The sequence below is a fragment of the Micromys minutus genome (genome assembly GCF_963924665.1).
Source record: "Micromys minutus genome assembly, chromosome: 7".
NCBI lineage: Eukaryota > Metazoa > Chordata > Mammalia > Rodentia > Muridae > Micromys > Micromys minutus.
The window spans coordinates 8,165,130-8,189,409 of NC_137976.1; the positions used below are offsets into that span (position 1 = coordinate 8,165,130).

At 38.5% G+C, this 24,280-nt stretch overlaps 1 protein-coding gene across 12 annotated transcripts in view; it reads left to right on the top strand.

Moving 5' to 3' along the window:
* Window positions 1-2,519: 2,519 nt before the first annotated feature.
* The window catches only part of GRIK1 (glutamate ionotropic receptor kainate type subunit 1), a gene marked incomplete at both ends in the record, with an annotated part of 363,486 nt that continues 341,725 nt past the window's right edge, over window positions 2,520-24,280 (top strand). For all 12 annotated transcript variants that reach the window (XM_080918952.1, XM_080918957.1, XM_080918956.1 and 9 more), the window contains one exon: window positions 2,520-2,637. In XM_080918952.1, the coding sequence (XP_080775078.1) occupies window positions 2,520-2,637 (118 nt within the window). The remainder of the gene's footprint in view (window positions 2,638-24,280) is intronic.

Consider the following 24,280-nt stretch of genomic DNA (forward strand, 5'->3'; position numbering starts at 1 on the left):
TAAATATAAGCTGATAGTTTTATTTAACTTTAATTCTCACTTTAAGAAATATTTATCAGTTCATTAAAGGATCCGTAAGATGGAAGCCCTTCAACTCCTAAATGAGATCAGGTTCCTTCTTGTCTTTGCACCTATGGTATGGATTTCTAAAACTAATTTTTTTTTTAATGTTTGAGAGAGAACTTAAGGCTTGATGTCTATCAGGAAGGAGTTCTATCACTGAGCTACAGACCCAGGACCCATATGTCTATGTGTTTCATGCTAACAAAAACCATATTATTGTGTGCTCAAGGCTGGGCACAAAGTTACATAGAAAGTAGTTCCTCAATAAATATTCTTTTCATGGATATATATTTGGATGTGTAGTTGGATATATGTTTGGATGTATGGTTGGAAATGTGATTGGATATATGGTTGGATGTATGATTGGATGTATGGTTGGATGGATGGGTGGATTGGATGATGAGTGGTTGGATGGGTGGATGGATGGATGGATGGATGATGGGTGGATGAATGGATGGAGGGATGGATGATGAAGAACATGACTGTCATTTGAAGCAGATTATGCCATTGTTTTATCATAGTTTTAGAAACACTCTAAAATAAGTTAGTTATTTTTTAATCAATTTACTATTATTTTACTTCTCATTTAACCAACACAAAAAAGTCCTCTTTCTTAAATTCAAGAACTTCATATTTCTACCTATAGCCATTTATGTCCTTGACCCTTTTCATTGGTAAGGTACTCCCCTAAATCTGCATGAATTATCTTCCTATTGGAGTACCTGCTCTGTTTCCTCAACTCTCATCCTGAAAAATTGAGATGTACCCATACAATTTAATCTGGTAGCCACCACAGTGAAACTACAGCCTCTCCCTAGGAAAGCCAGTGTGGTTTTCTCATGCTAAGTTTTTCAGGGAACAGCGTCTCTGCCTCCAAGGACAAGCTATAAAATGGCTATTTGTGGAATAAGTGAATTTTAACATACACTACTCTTGTAATCTTTTCACTTTCTGAGCTCATATAATCACAAGTGAGTTTTTTTTTTTTATGAATTAATTCAATTTAGATAAACTTTCCAAACCTCTACTTAGGAAAAAACAAAAAAGCACCTTGTTCTTACAGAACCAGCAAATATTTATATGGAACATTCCCCAGAAAGCTTATAGGAAATTAAGCCAACAAGAGCAAACGCTGATTTCCCCAGGGAAGTGTCCTTGTCCTTCTACAGAGAAATGGTCTCTAAACCTACATTGTTAAAATAGCCTATTTCCAGTGCTCCAATGTGACAGTCAAAAGAAATTAAGAAAAGCTGCGTGCCCGAAGCTGGCTCTTTCTCAGTTTCTGCGCTTGTAAATGGAAGCAATTTTCAAGATAAGACTGAAGGGTACCTAATTCTTTTCTTTCTTCTTCCTCCTCCTCTCCATTTCTCTTCATCCTCCTCCGAGTTAAAAATGAAAACTCTGGTAATTTTTGAATATTCCTCACTGAGGTTGTGATTTCCTATCATGTGCTAGGCATCTCTAAGACCTCCAGGAGCCTAGGCATAAGGCTGTCATTTATAAGGGATTGCAGAACTCCTTTTGCTTAGGGACCAATAAGTGAGATTTGATCCGTCTTGGGGATGCAAGACTCAATGGACTTTCCAGACCACAGTGGGAACTTGAGGGACAGTGCCTTGATGTGTGTGAGTGCACTCTGGAAATGTGTGTGTGTGTGTGTGTGTGTGTGTGTGTGTGTGTGTGTGTGTGTGTGCCCGCGCGCGCGCGTATGTGTGTGTGAGTGTGTGTGAGAGAGAGAGAGAGACAAAGAGACAGAGACAGAGAAACAGAGATAAAGAGTCTGCAAGAGCGCGAGCGCGTGCCCGAGTATGCGCGCTACTGAGTGAATCTGGCTGGGTTACTAGGGTTGGCTGAGGCGGGCAGTAAATAAAGGGTGGGGCCAAGAGGGGAGGAGGAAAAGCAGGACCGAGAAAGACCAAAAGCCTGGGATGTATCACAGTAAACCTGCTGGAGCTCATCCTGGTTGGTCTGAGCGCTGCACCAACTCACCCAATTCTCTCTCTTCTTGGGTGTCTTCTTCTCTCCTTTTCTCCCTTTTCCTCACTGCACCCTGAACCCTCTCCCCACTCCCCCCACCCATCACTTCTGCATCTGACCAGAGGTTGAATGAGTGAGACATTCCTGCAAATCCAGATAGCAACTTTCCTCAGCTGGTCTCTGGGCTCCGGGAGCGGAATCCTGCTGATTCTTGGAGGTATGCAGCCCCTGGAGGAGGAGGAGGACCAGCAGTGATGGGCTAAGGACCTGTGCGAGAAGCCCCAAGAATTCAGTCTCCGAAGCCCTAAGCCCGCTTCACGTCCCTACGCTTGTCCCCTCCACCTCGCTCTCCTGAGAGCACCGGGTGTGCAGACTCTGAGCATCCAGGAAGGATGAGGCGGGGACCCAGCCCAAGTTGGTTGCAGCTTGTGGGCGTGAGGCCACGACTGTGTTTCGGCATGAATTAAGAAGCTTGGAAGATGGAGCACAGCTCAGTCCTCATTCAGCCCGGGCTCTGGACCAGGGACACCAGCTGGACACTCCTCTATTTCCTGTGCTACATCCTCCCTCAGACCTCCCCTCAAGTGCTCAGAATCGGTGAGTGAGCCCGGGGAAGCGCTCCAAGCCCTGAGCTCCAGGGGTCGCGGTCGCTCCCTGTGACCAGCTCTGGCTCAGCGTGCCCCGGGAAAGGAGCGCGCGCTGGTGCGGGAATGGGAGTCGGGGAATAGGGGTTCATCCAGCACCCAGAGCTTCACCAGAAAGTGGGAGTCAGTCACTGCTTCCCTCCTGACAGGTGCCGGCTTTTCCTGAATGTATGGTTGGCGGGTTTTTCAATCGGAGTTCCAAGAACCTGAGCAATAGTGCGGGGATCTAGGCTCAACTGGGCTGGCTCCTACTGTACTATCAAGTCATGCATGCACCTTTGACCGCGGAATTGGGAGATTGGAGGCGGGGTGAAATCTCCCTTCCAGGTGCCTAAGTGGATGTGCATCAGTCCACTAGTCCGGATTACAGAAAAGCATGTCAGAACCTTAACAATAGAACCCCTGAACCATTAGCACCATGGGGATATCACACAGCATGTTAGCTCAAAGCCTTCAAGTTTTCATCTCTAAATTGCGTTCTTTTGTATGGAATCCAGAAAGTCTGAAGGTGTCCACTGGAGAGCAGAGGAGCTGGGAGGATGGTCAGTGAATACTAAAGTTTCCTTTCCCTGCCCAATCTCACCCACCTGCTTGCTATTCAATGTCTTCTAATCCCCAAACCAGACAACTTCCGGGAGAGGTTAGGCTTAAACCTCCAAAGAGATTAAAAAGAGACTAGTAGAACACTAAAGACCGAGATCCCGGGGGTGTGACGAACAGAGCCAAAGGCGGGTGTTAGGTATTACTAACAGAATAGCCATCCTGGACTCAAGTAGCTGTATTCACAGCCACACCGCCAAGATCTGGCCAGTGGAAGTTTGGGCTTTGTGCACTGACAAACCTCTAAAGTTTTTCCTTTCTGAGTGCCATCGGAGTTCCCTATTCTTAATAGAGATGGCCACCACAGGGAGAGGCATAGGAGAAGTGTTGACTGACAGGGCTTTCAGCTTCTCCCATCTCTCAAGAAGAAGAAAAGGAAGCCGGGACTCCAAGGTTTCCAGCCTTACTATGAAATGTCTGAGGGACCGGCATCTTTCAGAGCAGTTAGTTCACAGTGAGCTCCCCGAGTCACTTAGGTCCTTCAACTAGTAAGACCCTCAGAAAAATTCTGAATTTACTTTTGTCACTAAATATGTCCCCGTCCTCTCCAGAAAATAAACTTACTCTTTAAAGGGTGTTTTTTTTCCCCCCTAAGCACATAAAGCGTAGTTTTTAAGAAAAGGAAAAAAAAATCCCAAATACTAACTTTATGTGTTTCTTCTAGATTATGGTGGAAAACATGCATTTATTAGACCGTTTAGGCTCTGTAGTGATAGGTTTCCGAACAGTTTTTAAAGAATCGCACTTGATTTGAACAGAAACAATTTTTGCCTAAGATAAATTCAAGACTGGACTTCGGATGTGGTCCAATGTGCTTAGTTTAGTAAAACAATAATGCGAAGAACACAGAGTAATGTGTAACAATCTCCAGTGGTCATTAACTTAGGAAGTGTTCTGCTGACCTTAGGATATTTGCCACAAAATAATCAATTTTCTTTCCTTTAAATATAAGCTACAGTGCACAAAGCGACATTGCATATACTGCTGTCTATATGAGGCACACATGTCTCCCTTCTACAGCCCTGTGTGACCTGTTGTTGGCATGGGCACTAACACTGTATGTAAGAACCCACACAAAACTTTTAAATGATAAAATTCAGAACCATGGACACCTCCTTCATCTCAAAGGGAACCTGCCTTTTCCAGTGAGTTTCTTGTCAGTCAAGCCCAATGTTGAATGTAAAATATCAAAGGAACGGGGAACTAAACAAAACTCTGTGTGAGAAGAAGAAATGAAATTGTATTCATTTTCATCTCTTGTCGTTTCTCTTCTTAACAATCTGCCAAGCTCTGGGTCAACATACATACATGCTTGATCAATAACTTGAACTACCTTCAAGAATTTCAGGATAAAAGCCAGGCACTTATAATTGCTTTTATATGGAAAAGGCAGCCAAATAGTGCTTGATAGCTTTCTTGGAGTATCTGCTTAAACTTTAGCAACCGAGAATAAATTTCACACATGGGATCTTAGAAGAATGTGTCTCAGAATATGAATGTATATTTGGTAATAATCTTATATAAGGCTGGAAAACCACAAAGGGAATCTTATAGATTGTGGTACCCTAAATGTCACTACTTCATTGAAGAACTGTTCCAGTGTCTCACAGAGGAGAAACGTAAAGCGATTTTGAGATGCATGCACTTGATGGAGTCAGTTCAGCTTTTCTGTGTATGCCAGGATACATGAAAAAGGAGTTAGCCATCATATATGTTTAGTTAACCTGTGAGCCTCATCCTCATCGGCACCCTCTAAGCTATCCAAACATAGTATACTGCCATTAGTGGGGAAAATACCCATTATGTGCATGCATAAAGGAGAAGAGTCCTTTCTATTAATAACAAGAAACTTTATTTACTGATATGCTTACTCCGTCATTTTAGCAATCATGAACATAATGGGAAAGCAAAGGAGTGAGGGTGGCCAAGCTTCTGAAACAGGACTTAGTGGAACGTGTGTAGGGTCGGGTCCCACCTCCATCACATAGTGGGTGTGTGTCTCAGTGAGAGTTAGCCATTCTCCGCAGGCCTTTGTAATTGGGAGAAGTCAGGTTTAAACTAACAGGACCATTGGTGTCCCATTAATAAAGTTAATAGAAACAGAGCATGAAACAGCATGTGAGGGGTCTTTAAGGAGTAGCTGGGTGTCAGTTGCATTTTTGACATTTGCCTTTTAACTTCATTTTATTAGTGACATTTTCTTTATGATCCAAGGCTGAAATTTTAGTGTGCTTTGTTTTCCTAAAGCATTTAGAACTTCCAAGTCTAAATTTCTCACCCAGAACTATTAGTATTGTCATTTTATCTCACACAGGACAGTCAAATACCAATTTCTGCAGCTTACAAACAAGCAGTTGTGTGACATAGCAAACCAGGTTGCTAAACTTTCCACATAAAGAGAGAAATGTGTGTATTTATATGAAGAACTGATAATCAATAGTGGAAATCCTATATCCTTTCTAAGAGGTCCAATTCATTTCATGTTCATTGTTTATTTTATATCTAAAGCCGCATTTTAAAGGATCTTAACAGAACAGTACTCAAAGTTCCCACTTGGGTTTTCATTGTCTGTATTTTTGATGCTGTAAACTTCAGTACAAATAGCAAATATTTAAAGACATCCTTATATGGGGGAGGCAGTCAAATGATAAAGATAAATAAAAACAAGTGTCTCTATGCCTTAACTCCCGGATTCTTTTGAGATACTATTCTTCATTCAGCACATATCCAGTGAATTATTACCAGTTGTGATACATCCCGCACCAAACAGGATAGACATACACAGCTCTTGAAGCTACTTTTAAATCTGCAATTATGTTAGCTTTTATTAAATTTCTTTATAATTTCAAACATCATTTTATAGAATTTTTCAGCTCATCTACTGCCAACGATGTGCTTTATTTCGTAGATGAGAAGGATTGCATTAAGTCCCGCTGATGCATAGACTTAAGCTGTTCATGCTGCCATGCTTGGAAAAGAAACCTAGAGGGGAGTCCTACTTGTGTTAAAAGACCTGCAGGGTTAAACAGATTCAAGAGACACTGGCACTTTGGGAAGTGTGCTAGCCCTCACACTAAGTTAAAATCCCCAGTGAGCCCTAGAAAGAATCCTGAAGTTCTATTTCAGTACAAGAAAACAATGGAGTTCCTAGCTAGTTTTAACACTCCTAAAGCCAGTAGATTGTTTGCCTTACTCTTTTCCTTGTATTGTTTGTGTTTATGGCTGAAATTGAATTTGTAAGCATAATGTTTATACCACATCTCAACTCTGTCTGCTCTTTTATCATCATCAGAGTTGGGAAGGAGGACCAGATGGTCAAGGTTCCTTTTCTACCCCACTAAATGTAAACATTGTCAGGGACTTACCACTATGGACTATGATGGCTTCTTTCCTGTGGTTTGTGATCTCTGGTTTTCATTGGGAAACAGTGTGCTTTGGCGACTCTCACTAAATTATACTGCTAATTGTCAGAAATGTGTGACTAGGAAGGTAGCTCTTATGGCATTTAGTTTTAAGTTCTTGCATTAAATTCTGGTGAGATATTTATGGGTCTGTGTATCCTCCGTCCTATCTGCATATATCACACTCTAATCGAATATAGGAGGTATAGACTATTTCAGTGAGTTGTTTGGAGATGAGGGGGAATGTAGAGGGCTTATATTTGATGTTGTTAGCAGCAAGGAAACATTGTATGGATGATTGATATGGATCTGAAAGAGTATCAGAGACAGGTGGAACTTCTCCGCAGCCTTCTTGGTTTCCTTTTTCTCATTTGTATAGCACCAAGAATATGACCCATAGCCTGAGAGTTTGCAAAAACTGTTTGTGTCAGAAGACAGAGTGATGACAAAAGCCGAGGAGTGTCACACATCTGACTGCAATTTTAAAACGATTCTACCAGCTGAAGATAAGTCACAGATGTGTGGATTTGAAGGAAAGGTGAACTGCAGGAACCTCTGTGCATTGCATATGAGGTTGTAAAACTCAAAGGCACAGCCTCACTTCTTCTAGCAGTGAATAGGGCAGGAGATCTGGAATCTAGAGTGATCTCTTTCTCTGGTCTAGTGTGTAAAATTGATCTGGCTTCAGGAATCATAAAGTCTATTTGCACATTACAAATATATAAATCTGCACATTACAAATACATTGAAACCTTTCAGAGAAATAAAATCAAAGATCACCTTTCTTCTGTTTAAAACCGAATTGACCCCAATTTTACTGTCAAAAAATTCTGGTTGCATCACGAGTATCAATGTTCCACCAAATTTTTGAATCTAGAACATGGTAGAAGAAACATTGACCAAAGGAATAAAAACAAATTTTCAGTACTTCTAAACCTCAGATACAAAGCCCTGCTTCTCCTTGAGTACAATTCACTTTCTGCAATTTTTTAAATGGTTTATTTCTAGGGAGTCTCTAAGAGAGATTCAGAGACTAGGGTTCATTGCAATGTATGATTAAAATCAGATAGTTTAATTTTTACCATATATTTACTTACTGAAGTAGGGTAGCATCTCCCCTTCAGCCATATGGGTTCCCAGGATCAAGTTCAGCTTTCTTTATTTTGTAAAATCTGATGATTTATTGTTACTAATTTGGAGAAAGGGATGTCATTATAACTTACTATTTTCATTTAACAATGCAAAAGAGAATGGATTAAAGTGAATTATTTAGTATCCTGAACAAATTCCAGAACAGTCAATGTTAAGGCAGAACATCCATTTTATTTAAAGGCTGATTAAAACTCAATCTGTACAGGGCTTAGACTGTATACACATGGATTTCCTAGCTTGGTCAACTGAGAAGGGCTGAAACAATCACATTCCAAGAGCTTCCTGTGCATCTGACACTCAAGCGTCCTCTGAGCAAAGGTTGGTTCTAGAACCAGAGAAGATGATCAACACCTAACCACTGAAATGTCTCCCAGGGAATAAAAAAGTGTTTTTCCAAGACCCACTGTGTTAAAAGAACACAGAAGCCAACTGCCTAGTGTCTATGTAATCTTCACTGAATGTGGACAAAGAGTCAAATTTCCCAAGGGGCTGAGGGTGGAGAGGCAAGGGGTGAGTGTAGTTAGTCATAGTCCAGAGAGGCAAGTCCTTGATAGTGTTTATACTTAGTGTGGTAGAAAAGAAACCTTGACTATCTGGTCCTCCTTCCCATCTCTGATGAGAAGAGCAGACAGATCCCACCAAAAGTTCTCCATTCAAAATAGACCACCAATAATTTATCAGGAGTGCCAGGGTCACAGAAAGCATAGCGCAGTCACTGCAGACAAGCCTACTGAGACAAAATGAGTAAACAAAAAAAGTAAAGAGGCATTTGTATACGATTTATATGAGAACATAAAAAATGTGAGATAAAATTTTAGCACTTTGCATAAAAATCAACGCTTATTATTTATAATCATTTATAATGGCTCTTTAATTTTGACAAATATGCCACAGTAATTCATGATGTAAATACCAAGAGTCATTGAGTAGATTGGTATATGTGAGACATTGCTCTATGCAGGAATTCTGTGGGCTATTTACTCAATGGTTCAACAAATTAAAACCTTATTAAGAAGTAAAATTAAAACCTTATTAAGAAGTAAAATTAAAACCAGAAGTCTCAAAGTATATCAGGGCTCTGGAATTACCTGCCCTCAGTACATAAGGATCTGTAAGTAAATCTATTAAGAAAAATAGAAAAAAAGTCTTCTTCTATATAGTAGGCTAAATGGTGTGTTCTTTAAAAAGCTCCTCAAAATAAAAACAGCAGCAGTTAATGTTAGGATATCATTAACAAAATAAACTTTATAGGACAACTACTATAGACAAAAATGTTTATATGTCTTCTTGAGAATTCTGCAAATAGATCATGGAGAATTACCCATTAACTTCTGGGTTTTCCACTACTGCATGTTTTTTTTTCATATTTAATTAAATGTAGTTTAACTGTGAATATTGATTCAGGCATTGGAATATACTCTGCTAAAGATGGTTAAGTACTGATGTCCTTGAATGGAAACTTATAACAATCTGTTTGCAAGAATTCCTTTCTTAGCAAAAACAGCTTAAATATGCCTTTAAAAATCGATACTCAATTCCCAGAGCCGATAAAATACTTCACAATTCAAAATGGAAAAGGATGGTGAAAATTGGTTTTTTTTTTTTTTTTTTTTTTTAATGAGAAGTCAATTGCAACTTTGAAGGTTCATTTTATTGTATTATATGTAATATGTGCAGAGATATGCATAAATGCGGGGAAATGTGTGTCTGTGTGTGTGTGTGTGTGTGTGTGTGTCCAGGCCAGAGGTCAACTATACTTCTTTTATGGTTAAGTTTGTTTGGTTTATGAGATGATCTTTAATTGAAGGCCGTCTATCCAATAAGCATTGGAGATCCAATTGTTACTACATCCCATGGAACAGAATGCTATATGCATGTGTATGTGTGTCTATGTGTGTGTGCATATGTGTGTATATATTTATATCCATCCATCCATCCATCCATATATATAATATGTCATATATATCCATATATAGTCATACTATATATAAAGAATATTGAATATGACATATATATATAACATAATATATATGTACTATATAGAGAATATACTATATGTGTACACAAACATACACACTATAAAGCATTGTAAAAACTGAATTAATTCCTCAATTTTTTTTAATTTTAAACTACTTCTAAGCCATTAAATTATACAACTTGTAAATCTATAAACATGAGTTGCATTCAGATGGCTGTGCTATGTTTATATTGTAAAAGATGTGACCAGTGGATCAATGAGGAGAGCCATCTCTGAAGTGTAAATGCAATCTTTACCGTTATAATCCTGGATAGTTTGTGTTCTTTTAGTTCCTCGGATAAATGTAGACCACAAAGCTATTTCTGTATTTGCTAACTGCACTGTCAAGACCCTTCATAATCCACTGTAAATGTTCAACAGCAAAGAATGATTAAGAAACAATCATACAGCCTTAAAATATAAAAAAGCCTCTAAATATGTTCTTTCAAATGAATTATGCATCACGATTGAAATGCTAATAGAAAACAATACAGACCTGAGTATATGACTTCACATTCAGTGGCATACAATTTGGTTCTTTTAAATTATTTTTCTTACTTTTTGAGCTTCATATATAATTACATCACTTCTCCCTCTGTTATACTCCATCTAAACATTTCCATATACTCCTCATTGATCTTTCAAATTCTTGGTCTCTTTTGGTACATACATGTTTGTGTACACACACACACACACATAATGTATATATAATGTACATGTACATATGTACATATATATCACATTATGTATATATAATATATTCATAAATATATAAGTATAGTCTATATTATACATGTTTCTAATACTAACCATTTGGTACTAAGTAATGCAGTAGTATGTTCTTCCCTGGAGAAGACCATTTCTCTTGCTCTCAGCACTCGATAGCTGCCTGCATTTCTTTGTACTTCTAGAAAACTTCCAGTGAATGGAGACAGGGGAAATCTGTTCATTGTGTCAGGGCTGTGGATTGGAGATATTTCTTTCTCATTGATTCCTGTCATTATTCTTGTCCAATTTAAACATGGTTGGGTAAAGCAACCATTCCTCAGAATCTAGGTGAGTGAAGAGGTCCTTTGCATGCAGATAGGCATCCTGAAAAGCACACGCTGATGAGAGAGTTCTTTCAACTTTAAGGACTTCTTGCTTGCTTTTGTCATAACATCTTTGAGGAAAGTCACTGCCTTGTCCATCGGCTTGAAGGTGGTCGTGAGCAGGCATATCAGTGCACATCTGCATAAGGTGCCTTTGCGATGAACTGAGACACTGCTATAGGGAAACACATAGCTATGCTGTGCCGGACATGATTAGTTTCCAGCCAGTTATGTGGCACTGATATTACTCTTCTGTCAATAAACTTAACTAGGCACAAGAGCCTCCAAATTCCACTGGGTCACATCAAAATGCTCAGTGTCAACTTTCAATGGATGTTTATACAAATGTTTTAAAGATGAAAGTTCTTCAGAGAGCACATGTTCCTCCAGGCCACCCTTGAGATCAGTTTCCCCCAGTTTGATCCCCATTTGGGTGTTGACATCTAACTGCATTTGTATATCTGCCCAAATCCCTGACTGGACATCAGACAGACTTACCTTAAAAACACAGCGTGTAGAGGGCTGTGAGGTGGGGATGGGTGGGAGAAGGAGCATCCTCATAGAGGCAGGTGGGGTGGGAGAGGGGGAAACTGGAAAAGGGGATAACAATTTGAAATGCAAATACTTAAAACAACCAATAAAACACTGATGAAAGAAAACCACACAGCCTGTGCTCCATCCTTCTCCAGGCTTGGCTCTGACCTTCCAATGGCAATGCACAAGGCAATGTAGAGAACCGAATTCCTCTATCATCACATACTTCCCTCAACTCAGAGTGCTCTGTGAGGCAAAACTTCCAGAACTAAGTCAGTGAAAGAAGTTTACATTGTCGTTGCCTGATGTTTTAAAGAGAAAGCTTAAGCGATTAGAGCAACCATTTCTACAACTATCTGTCTCTGTCTCTTTCTCTCTGTGTATGTATTTATAAAACTAACAGAGATACTAATTAAGACAGAGACAAACATGTATGATTATTTTCTGTACAACATTTACATTAATATTTAAATGTATAAAATGCAATGCATGCAACCCTTGTCACATGTATTAAGTATATGGATTATTATACTGCATAATGCTACATATATTTATCTGATTCTGTATAATTACATGCATAGAGTATGATGGGTAATATTACCTCCTTCATTACTTTCTTTTTATTGTGTCGACTTACATATCAATATTCTATATATTCAAATATAAACACAAATTTACATTGATAAACCAGTTGCATTTTCTCCTTTGCCTCAAACATTCTACTTGGTAAACACACACACACACACACACACACACCATTAGGTGCATTTTGAATTTCCGGGTAAGGGGGCCAGAATGAACACCTCTGCTGTGACTTCTGGTGACAGAAGAACAGAGAAAGAACACATGGGAATTCATGAGATGGTTGCCATGTGCTGTTTCCTCAGGCTGCCTTTGAAATTCTTGTGGCCATTAGAATATCAAATAGTCAAAGATGACTATACTGAACAGAGACTACATGGGTGCCTCAGAATCCCACTGAGATGGATTGATCATATTTTGCTACCTCTGTGTAATGGTTACCATAAGATGCACAAGGCTAACTGATGGGAAAAATATGATGAAGAAAAGCTGAATATACAAGGAAGATGTTTCAGATAACCATTTATCCTCATATACACTCACTATCCCATTCTTGGCCTCACAAGTATTTAGGGAAGAGAAATAACATACAGAAATTCCTTTGAACAGCTATAGAACTTGTATCCATTTTTAAAAAATATATTCTATATAATATATAAATAAAAAGTTATACAAAACTTTTAAATAGCTGGAAATAAGAGTAGTTAACTAAGTCTCCAACAATTCTGAAGCACCTTTCTAACATTTGAGTAGGAAATTGTGGCCACTAACAGTGACTGAGATTTCAACAGCTAAGCCACATCCTGAGCCATGTTCTTGTTATTTTCTTAACACCTTCATTTTCATCATAAGCTTGTCTGAAAAGTGGGAAAGTTTATGTGGAGCTGAATGAAAAATTATTGTCAAATGAAATGCCTAAAAATTTCACAATGCAAAGACCCTAACGCCAATCAACACTATTTTAAAAATCAGAAGAGTTTCATGAAAAATGAAATGAAAATGTGCCATAAAGAAAATGGATGTGGGAGGTGAGTTAAAGTATTATCTTGTCAGGGCTCGACATTGCAGAGAATAATCCTGGGATATGCTATCACCCTGGGGAAATCTCAATAGAAGAGTCTTAATAGAAATACGTTATACTAGACATGTCTGTGGTCTGTCTGAGGCATTTTATTCATGGTTATGTCAAAGCACTCGACAGAATAGCTTAAGAATGGACGAGTTTGATCTAGCTCAGTGGGAGGGTTTAGTCCATCACAGTGGGAAGACATGGCAGAAGGATCTCAAGGCACCTACTCAGTTCACACTCGCTATCAGGAATTAGAACAGGCTGGGTTATTCTGCTCAACTGGCTTTATCCTCTCTATTCTGTCTGGAACTCTAACCCATTCATATTGCCACCAACGGACAGAGTGAAGCTTTCCACAAAAGTAACCCAATATGGGAAAAAAATCCCCTACAAGCATTCGCAGACATTTATTTATCTAGATCTATCAAGCTGAAAGATCAATATTAACCATGAAAGTAGTTTCACATCTTTTGAACTTTGTGTTATGTAGGCATTTGTGATCAACTTATCTTACAAATAGTCCAAAGTAAAGAAGTATCTTTGTATTCAAACAACATGAGATAAATACTCAGTCTTAAAAGAATGGGATGCATCTTACCAATTCAGAATTCTTACCTTTGCAACCCTATCTTTTGTAAATTTTGGGGTTTTTTTTTTGGTTATTTCATTTATTTTATGTATGGGGGCTCCACTACACATATACCTGCATGCCAGAAGAGGACAGCAGATCTCTTTATCCATGGTCATGAACTACCAAGTAGGTGCTGGGAATTTAACTCAGAACATCTGGAAGAGTAGCCAGTGCTCTTAACTTCTGAGCTATCTTACCAGCCATGTATCACCATTTTATATCTACCTTTTATTTTTTGTGTATGGGTAATTTGGCCACACACACACACACACACACACACACACAAATACACACACACAGACACACACACACACACACACACACACACACACAGAGAGAGAGAGAGAGAGAGAGAGAGAGAGAGAGAGAGAGAGAGAGAGAGACAGACAGACAGACAGACAGACAGACAGACAGGGGAGAGAGAGAGAGAGAGAGAGAGAGAGAGAGAGAGAGAGAGAGAGAGAGAAGAGAGAGAGAGAGAGAGAGAGAGAGAGAGAGAGAGAGAGAGAGAGAGAGAGAGAGAGAGAGAGAGAAAGGAACATGCATACACACTCCACTTTAGATCCTGGTGCCTCTAGAGACCCAAGTGTTTCTAATTCCCTGGTACTGGAGTAACAGAGGGTTGTAACCCACCATGTGGGTATGAGGAATCGATCCCCAGGATCTCTGAAAGAGCAACTAATGCCTCCAACTGCTGAGTCATCTCCCCAGTGTCTTGTCTACAAACATATTGTTGTAACTTAAGTGGGACAATTCAAACAAGTGTTCCCTACTGCATGGGCTGAGCATTGGTTTGCAAAGAGCCTTTTGTCTAAAGAATGACATATATCACTCATTTTGTGAAAATGCCGTAGAACCAGAATGTCAGAAATGAAGCCTGGTCTGCAGTGTGGAAATTTTGTAATGTCATGCTTGCCCTAAAGCCAGCATCAGGAAGACAAGGGAGGACACCTAACTATTCTGGTCCTTGTAGAAAACCAAGACTGTTGAACAGTTCCTGGAAAGCATGTGAGTTTGCTGCTGAGTTCCTGCAGTCTGTGCTGTCTTGTTTCATGGGAGGTCATCCTTCAAACAGACTTTAGAAGTTTTTAGTAGCTTTTGACCTTTCCTTTTTCCTTCTGAGGCTGAGGATTTAATTTTGGTTTCTGCCCTCTCTCCACCCTTCTCTTATTCATTTATTCATTCTTATATTTATAGCTACTCTTATTCTAAAAATAGTTCAGAGGCTCACAGAGGCCAGATACAGATATTACAATCTGATAAAATGTGCTAATGATCCAAAGGCAAGTGGGAAGATGAAAGAGTTTCCCTGAAAAAAAATTCAACAAGAGACCAGTAAAAACAATATATGTCTTACATATCATCACTTTCAAGTAACTGGAGGAAGACGGAAAATCAAATATCCTAGAGTTGAGAAAGTTTTTTTTTTTTTTTTTGGCAGAAAAATTTTGGAAACTTCAGGCTAAAAACCATGTGGGACATTCATCCCATGTTGAGATAAAGGAAATAATGGGACACTGTAGATAATGATCCTGTGAGAAATCACTAAAGTGTGTCACATAGCTGCTTCTCAGGAAGTACTAAATTCAAGTTTTATGGCAAGACACCAAATGATACTTCCAAAATTATCATTTCTTTAAGAAGTCAGAATACTTCCTCAGGAGCTGCAGCTGTGTCCCAGGGATGGTCTGCATATCCAGTGTGTACAAGCACTAGAGGGAGAGACACTTCTCTGAAACGTCTCACTGTAGATCTTCATGTACCTTGGTTTGCTCTGATAGCCCACCAGGAGAACCAGAATACTCCCAGTCACCACACCAACCTCCCCTTCAAGAAAACAGCACAAAGTAAGGGGAAGCAGATGGAGAGAGTGTGTGCATTAACATATTGTGAACATCAGAAATAAAGATGGGCTGGGGAGTTTTTGAGAAATTGGGAATGCCAAGTGAGGTGCAGTGTCCATAAAGATCACCCATTGTCTGTAGAGATGAAATACCTGGGTTCAGAGCCCATGTTTGATTCATAAAACATGTGTAAGTTCATAATCAACACACAAACGGGGGGTAGGTATTCATCAATGCTGGAAAAAGGAGTACAAACATTGTCAAGATTGATGAAAGCCATTATAAGAAAAAATAACAGGACAAAATTGGGGCATAGACGGACACATGGAATTTAAATATCATGTGTTTCAAGGAAATGCAAAGGCTAGTTAGGAACTTTGCCGCCTGTTGGAGTATAGTTTGCATAGTTCATCATGATTAGGTTAGAGTTTTAAGTAGTTGATCTTATAGTAATCTTAAAATAAAGCCCACCACGTTGTGGGTTTATTCCTCTCTCTCTCTCTCTCTCTCTCTCTCTCTCTCTCTCTCTCTCTCTCTCTCTCTCTCTCTCTCACACACACACACACACACACACACAGTTGTATCCTACTTGAAACACAATTTTTTTTGTGTTCTCTTGCTGTGATATTGTATGTACTTGTCTTTATAATCTAATTTGCATATTCTTCTTGGCAATTGAGTAACTTTGTATCTTCTCTCAACTTTTCAGAAGCTCCCTTGTAATCCTCATCATTTCCTCTTAGAAAGGCCTCTTTTATCTAGCAGGACTATTGATTTTATACTGCTAAAGGGGAATAACTTTAAATGTTGTTGGCTGGTCTGTGTCCTGAATGCCAAGTTTGCCCATGTTTCTTTATATTCCACACTCTGGAGAGGTGCAGTGTGCTTAAAATTCCAAAGCCATTGAGCAAAATCTAAAGAATAGTTTGTGAGCTTCCTTATTTGATCCTGGAACAAAAACAAAAACAAATGCAAACAAAACAAAACAAAACAAAAGGAAGAGTAGAAATAAAAGAAAATGGACTAAGTTTTATAAAATTTTCTGCCATTTTTCTAAGAGTAAGCAAATGCTCATTAAAACTCTACAATGTAGCCTGTTTTCAAACCCATATCTCTTTACTTGAGCAGGGGGAAAAAGCAATTTGATAATCTAAGGATCCCATCTGCATCGCATCTATAGAATGCATCAGTGAGCTACAACTCTGGTAATGATAGCTTCCTTCTACTATGATTCTTTGGCAGTTTCTCTCCAGTTTTTATGTAGTTCCTTCCCTTGAATGCATTATCACAAATGTAAGACATAAGAATTGTGCTGAAATAGAAGTTATTCACTGCAGCTTACTAGAAAATGCTTCAAAGTGGCATTTCCAGATGAACTGTAATAATATGGGTGGATCCCAGAAAAGATATCCAGGGTCTTTGAAAAGGAGAAATCAACATTATAAATCATTTAGCCAGCAGAATATCAGCACGTTATTTCTGAGTCTATCAAAAGCAGAATGCAGGTAGGATCAAAGGGAGAAGCCCTATTTTCTGTACAAAGACTCAGTTACATACCTGTAAACATGGGCTGATGATACAGAATTATGTACGTCAGTATACTGAATCCTTTGAGGGGTATCAAACGCTGGTAGTCCCTGGTACTAGAGATGTGACTGTTAAATTACTTGCCACAAAGTCATGAGGACCTGAGTTTGCATCCCAAGTCAAAAACCTGGCATGCTGACATGTGTCTGTAATCCTAGGCTGGGGAGGCAAACAGGATCTTTGAGGCTCCCTTTTCAGCTGATCTAGACAACTGGAGATCTCTAGATTCAGTGGGAACCCGAACAATGTCAAACAATAAGGTAGACATCAGACTAGATCAGGAGCACTCAGGGGAACTCAGGATGGTACGGCCAGGAAAGTGGTACTGTACTCGATGTTTCTATCTTTCCGTTTGGATATCAGAGCAACACACCTTGGCAACACTCCTTGGGTAATAATAGATGGTGGTTAATACAGAAACCCAGGGCTGGTCAAAGTATCATTAGAGTACTCATCTACAAATGTGCCATTTCCATAACAACTTCCTCCAAAGCCCAGACACCATTATGGATGGTGTGGGGAGGTTCGAACTATCATAATAACCAGAAGATGGAAATAACCAGAGCGAACAGTACCTTCTTGGCACTGCATTCATAAATTTCCAGCAGATATGTCTGCGTAAATTCAGTCTAATCATCATCCCAACTTGTAGTGGGAAGCTATGCATTAGTTCCCAATTGTAAATGGAGAGATGTAGACAGTTGAGGTATCTGAGAGAAGGGAAGCCTTTTTCTCTATGTGCTTTAAGAATGTATCTCCTGGCAGGCCCACCATGATCAGGTCGATGGCACTTTACCCAGGAACATATGAAGAATACAAACAGGAGTCACTGGATTATTTTTTAAAAAAGGTTACAATGTGGGAAAGAGGTAGGGAGGTGGGTGCAGCTCTATAAAAGAGTATAGGGACAAGTTGGGGTGAATATAATCCAAATTCATTGCATAATATTTTTAAAAATGAAGAAACAATGTTTTTACAAAGTAACATACCAAGCAATAAAGGGAAACATTGAGATTGACTTATGCCCCCCAGCATACACACACTAAAAAGTACTCTCTGGGTAACAGAGATTTGTGAAAATCAATCAATCAATCAATCAATCAATCAATCAATCAATCTCACTCTGTAACTTGGTATTATGTTTCATAATCATCGGTTCATGTGATTCTACAAAGCTGCTCCAGTTAACTGTCTGGTCTCAAGTCTATAAACAGGAGCTGAATTTCAAAAATTAACAGGCAGTCTAATGGCAAAGATGGTCAGCATAAACTTCAGTCTGTTTGAAACCAAGATGATGTTTTCATTTGTCTTTCAAGAGTAAACCAAATGAATACAAATTGTAGCATCAAATAACTAATTAAAAGCTATGGAAAGAGGAGCCAAGTCTACCTGAACAAGAACACTCCTACCAAACATAATTTTTTTCTCAGGAGTTCTTGTGTGAGGAGTGAGACTTTCACCACGTATCACATTGTTAAGTGAGGAATTGCTCTGTACGGTGGAAAGCTGTGTGTATGGTAGAGTTATTTAGTGAATAACAGAGGAAAGATTACACTGACAAGGCATTCATAAGGTTGGCAGTACTCCATGGAATAAATTAATTTTTATCCTGATGTTCTTGTGTTTAAGAAACAAGCAAATCATTAGTGAAATCATTACAAAAAAATTTATGCTAGTGATTTTATTGGTTCACCTGAAAATAAGAATATCTTTTGGGATCTACCATTTGCCTTATATAATATTGATCATACCTTATGTTTCTAAAGTAGAAGATAATTATTTACAAAGTACACCTTCAATTGTTGTGTAAACTGAGGGAAGGTATTTTTGTATTGAATCAAATAAATGAAAAAATGATCTTATATCTAGAGAGGAAAGTAGTATTTTATTAAATACAATTTCTTTTTTTTCAAGTATAAGCAGACATTTCTGGTTTTTATTTTTTTAACAACTTTATTTTAAAGAACAAAGATAAATGTACAGATTTTAAGCATTTTTTGCATAAAAGTATATAATACATTTTTGTCAGTACTTGTTTTTTTTTTTTTTTTTTTTTTTTTTTTTTTTTTTTTTTTTTAAGGTTTGATAGTGTGATCAAGATCCCACCAGTTACAATGAGCAAAAAGTACATGTAAAACAAGATGCAACCTGGAAATAGTCAAAGTTTTCTTAGTCATGCTCAATCCTTACCCACTAAGAATACATTGACAAATTCTGGGTTGTACCCTGTATTACATGTACTGTCTGCTCATTGTTAAAAAAAAAATCTTAAATACAATTTCTAATTAATTGCCTTGATAGTCTATATATATTGACTAATTTCCAGCCCTTCCTTTGATCTACTTTTATTTACAAAACAGCAGTATTACCTAGAAGAATTATTTTAGTATGACTTCAAACAAAACAAAACTGTAAGATCTGCTTACCTACAAAATCATCTCTAGCCTACTTCAGATTTTTAGTGATTTATACCTATATAGATATAAGTGTGTTGTGAGCAGCAACTATTCAATTAAGACTCTCAATTTACTGCAAGTATATTTGATTTAGAACCTTGGCTAATTTTTATTTTTGTGCTTCCAGTGTACCTTAATTTCCATATCCATGTTAAAGTGAGCTAAGTCTGAGAAACAAAGGCACATTCAAATTACTTAATTAAAAGTGTATGAATGGAAGCCTAGATATTATAAGTCTGACCTATGCTGGCCTATTATTTATTGATTTATAAAGACTCAATTTCTACTTGAGAACCCGCAGGGGATGATTACAGAATAAGATATTTGCAAAACTGTACAATCAAATCATCAAGAACGACAACAACTTGAATTAATCATGTTCGAAGTGGGCTGTGCCATGAAGATTGACCAGCCAACCCCTCCTTCCCATTGTGAGGTAGGTTAGAAAAGCATTACACTCATGTTTTAGTAGCACCTTATTTATGGAATAAATATTAATTCATACCTTTCCCTCAAAACAGTTCTATTCAGCCACAAGTGACATTTTTCCTTTTTGTAAGCCATTTACAAATGTTTGGAGACTGTTTGCTTCTGCTTGGGGGAGAGAGCAGCTATAGCCAAAGTTAACACTAACACCCCAAAAAGCACAGGACCACCAACCCCTAGCAAAGAACTAACCTTCCCCAAAATGTTAAACAGTACTACACTTAAGTATAAGATTATAGGTTTAGCATGTATCTTTTTAAACCTTATTTCAGAGGAAAAATCAATGGCATATTTTCTTAAGTGTGGCCACAAACAAGATACTGATTAATGCTTAACCTCAATTGAGGGATGTGACTTGAACAGCATTCTCAGTGGCTAAGCTCCAAACATTTAAAACTCTTCAACATACTCATTAAATAATGCACATTCATTACTCCACATCTTCATGCAGTTTACAGTGCAAGAATTTTATACACACATGAATGCAACTGTCACAATCTATGTGATTAACTGCATGCTCAAGAAGTTTACAGTGAAGAACTCCATGTGCATGAATTTAACTCACACAAATAATGAGTCCTTTGTAAAGTGAGTAATATTATACATGAGAAGGTTATTTTACGCAAAGACTGACAAGGTTCTGGGAAGCCAAGGCTATCCCTCTTGTATGAAAATGGCTACATGTGATTCATCACAGAAGCACAGACCTACTACTAGAGTTGTGTCACTTGAGATAGGTGACAACCAAAGAATGGATAGATCTGAGCCTTCATAGATGATTTGGATCTTGGACCAAACACCTTTTGTTTGACAGTGTGTGTGCACATCGGTGTCCAACACATCTATCCAGTGGGGAGAAATGAAGCTAGTACTTTGATTAAAATTGCCATTCTATTTAACCAATGGCTATGTTCCCAATGGATTAAAATTTAATCCTTCTCTTTGAAGAAGTTGAGGAATGAAATAGAATGTTCTTATTATGCTGTGAGTAAGAGAGTAAGGTAGAGAATTCCTGGAGGAGAAAAATCAAAGGAGAAACTTCTTTTTCTTGACTCCCTGTTGATTCTTCCTCTGTTGTACCTCTGGTCTTGTCTCTTTTCTTAACCCCTCCTATGATCAAAGGACACATGAATGAAAGGTGCAAGGAGATTTTCACCCCTCTCTTGATCTTTACCAACTAAGAAAACGGAGGCACTGAGACGTGCCTTGTGAAAATCAGTGCCATTCAGCAATGTTATGCCTGCTAAAGTACAGCTCACTGTTGTAAAGGACAATGAAGGTCTATACAATCTCACAGGTTATAGGAACAAAAGACATTTTAATAACATGGTCTTACAGATTAGTCAAAAACAAGTATCTAGCAGTGTGTATATCCCGTGTTGGTAAACAGACAGCAAGCTCTTGAGAATCTACAAGTAAGTGCTCAGTTAAAAATTATAAGAAAGTTGTTTATCAGCTCTAGGGGTTCTGTTGAATTTTTTGGGGTCACTTAAGTATACTATCGTATCACAGGAAAATAAAGATATCTTGACTTCTTGGTTTCCAATTTTTACCCTTTTGACCTCCTTTTGTTTCTAATTGCTCTGGCGAGAACTTCCAATACTATATTGAACAGATAGAGAAAGAGTGGGCAACCTTGTCTAGTTCCTGATTTTTGTGAGATTTCTTCAAGTTACTCTCCATTTACTCTGATGTTGGCTATTGGTTTGTTGTATATTCTTTTATTATGTTTAGGTATGGTCTTTGAGTTCCTAATATGTCTAAGACTATTAACTGGAGGGGTGAAGGGGTGTTGTATTTTGTCAAACGCTTTTTCAGCATCTAATATGATCATGTGTTTTTCCCCCTTTGGGTTTGTTAATATAGTGGATTACTTTGATGGATTTTTGTATATTGAACCAGCCCTGCATCCCTTGGATAAAACCTGCTTGGTCATGGTGGAAAATGGTTTTGATGTGTTTGTGGATTTGGTTTGCAAGAATTTCATTGAGTATTTTTGCATCAATATTTATGAAGGAAATTTGTCTAAAGTTCTCTTTCTTTGAAGGGTCTTTGGGTGGTTTAGGTATCAGCAGAACTGCAGCTTCATAGAACAAATTAGGTAGTGTTCCTTTTTTGTGGAATAGTTTTAAAAGTATTGGTATTAGGTCTTCTTTGAAAGTCTGATAGAATTTTGAACTAAAATCATCTGGTTCTGACCATTGCATAGGTAGCAGAGGGTTTCCTTAGCAAGCATCAATGGGAGAGGAGGCCCTTGGCCCTGTGGAGGCACTATGTCCTGGTATAGAAGTATGCTAGGGCGGTGAGGCAGCAGTGGGTAGGTGGGTGAGTGAGATAGCACCCTCTCACTTCACGGGAAAAGGGATGGCATGGGGGATTGCAGATGGGAAACCAGGAAGGAAGACAACATTTGAAATATAATTAAACAAAATAACCAATAAAAAAGAAAAAATATATATATGAGAAGGAAGGACAGAACATCTTTTCAGTCTTCTCAAATCCAAGAAGATAACTCTCTTGTCCAGGAGTTCCTATATTAGCACTCACTTATGGACCACTTTGAGATTTGCCTTTACTCTCATCACTGGAGTCATTCTTATTGTAAGGAGCCTGAATGCGTCCTGTGCATGTGCAGAGGCTAACCTTGACATCACTGGTGCTGCAGAGGCTAACCTTGACATCACTGCTGCTGCAGAGGCTAACCTTGACATCACTGCTGCTGCAGAGGCTAACCTTGACATCACTGGTGCTGCAGAGGCTAACCTTGACATCACTGCTGCTGCAGAGGCTAACCTTGACATCACTGCTGCTGCAGAGGCTAACCTTGACATCACTGCTGCTGCAGAGGCTAACCATAACTGCTGGTGCCATCACTTCCATTAACGAGAAACCCTTCCCCAGAGGAATATTATCTGCTCCTCCTGATGTCCCCACCATGCTTCAACCACTTTTGGACATGGGAGCTCAATGAAAAGTTCCTCTTGCCTTCTGTTTCACACTGTTTTAGCTAGCACAAATACAGCCAGGCTAGAAACTAATCACAGAGTGGAGCTTGACTACTGGCATTCTTTGCTTTCTCAACTCTACATGTCCTTTTATGTGGGGAGCTGTGTGACTTGTCTTCATTGCTTTGATATAATGTGAAACGGTGTGGTAATATCCATTTCTTTTTGGCTGGAGACTGTGTATATGCCTGAAAAATGACAAACAGTATTATGGATGAAGTTAATATGTAAAGAAAGTTATGGTAACCACTGCTGTTGCCACGGTTTTATTCACTCTTGGTGATTTTGTGGTTTAGAAAGAAATAAGTATCTCTTTTTTGTTACCAGTTATAGATGATCAATATTATAACTGCTTTTGAAATGAGGGCTTTCAGAAGCGGGGAAAAAACTATAAGGCTTGCATAGCAGGTTCATGATAATCTAAAATTATGTAATATTTTTATCTTATAATAATATGTCTTTTAAAATATTGAAGTTCATACTATAGATTCTGTAAGTTATCAGAAAGTTGTTCATTTGAGTATCTGAATTTCTGATTCTCACAGAGGTGAAGATATGTACATAAAATAGTCATTTGAATCCATTAAATCAACTTGTGGCAATAAGCTTTACCATAAAACTCTTGCCATACACAATAAAATCACATCTACATGATGAATGTGCATCCAGAAAGATGCAGAAATATGTGGCTCATTCGAAACAGGTGTTAATTTAATGTCAGTGGGATTGGCTGTGTTGTAGATTGGAAGCCTCCCACTCCCCCCACCCCTGCTTTCCAAGCCTAAGGAGGTTTACTAGTCAAAATGCAAATACCATGATTTTCACAAAAAAAATTAAGTTAGGAAAAAAGTAATTGTGACATTTGGCAGCAAAATAACTTTGGGAAAAGGAGGTTTAATGTTAGCTCTTTGGAAGGTACACAGACATGGTGCTTTAGGATAAGAAACATCAACCACGGTGAAATGCTGCTGATTTAATCAGTCAGAAGACTGCAACATAGACAGTTACTTCCATATGATTAAGAAATATATTTTCTTGTGACCATTTGAGGCACGGCTGCATTCTAAATAATCTCACAGAAAGATGTTGATATAAGTTAGACAGAGAATGTCGCACAAGACAGTAATCAACTTCAGAGCTG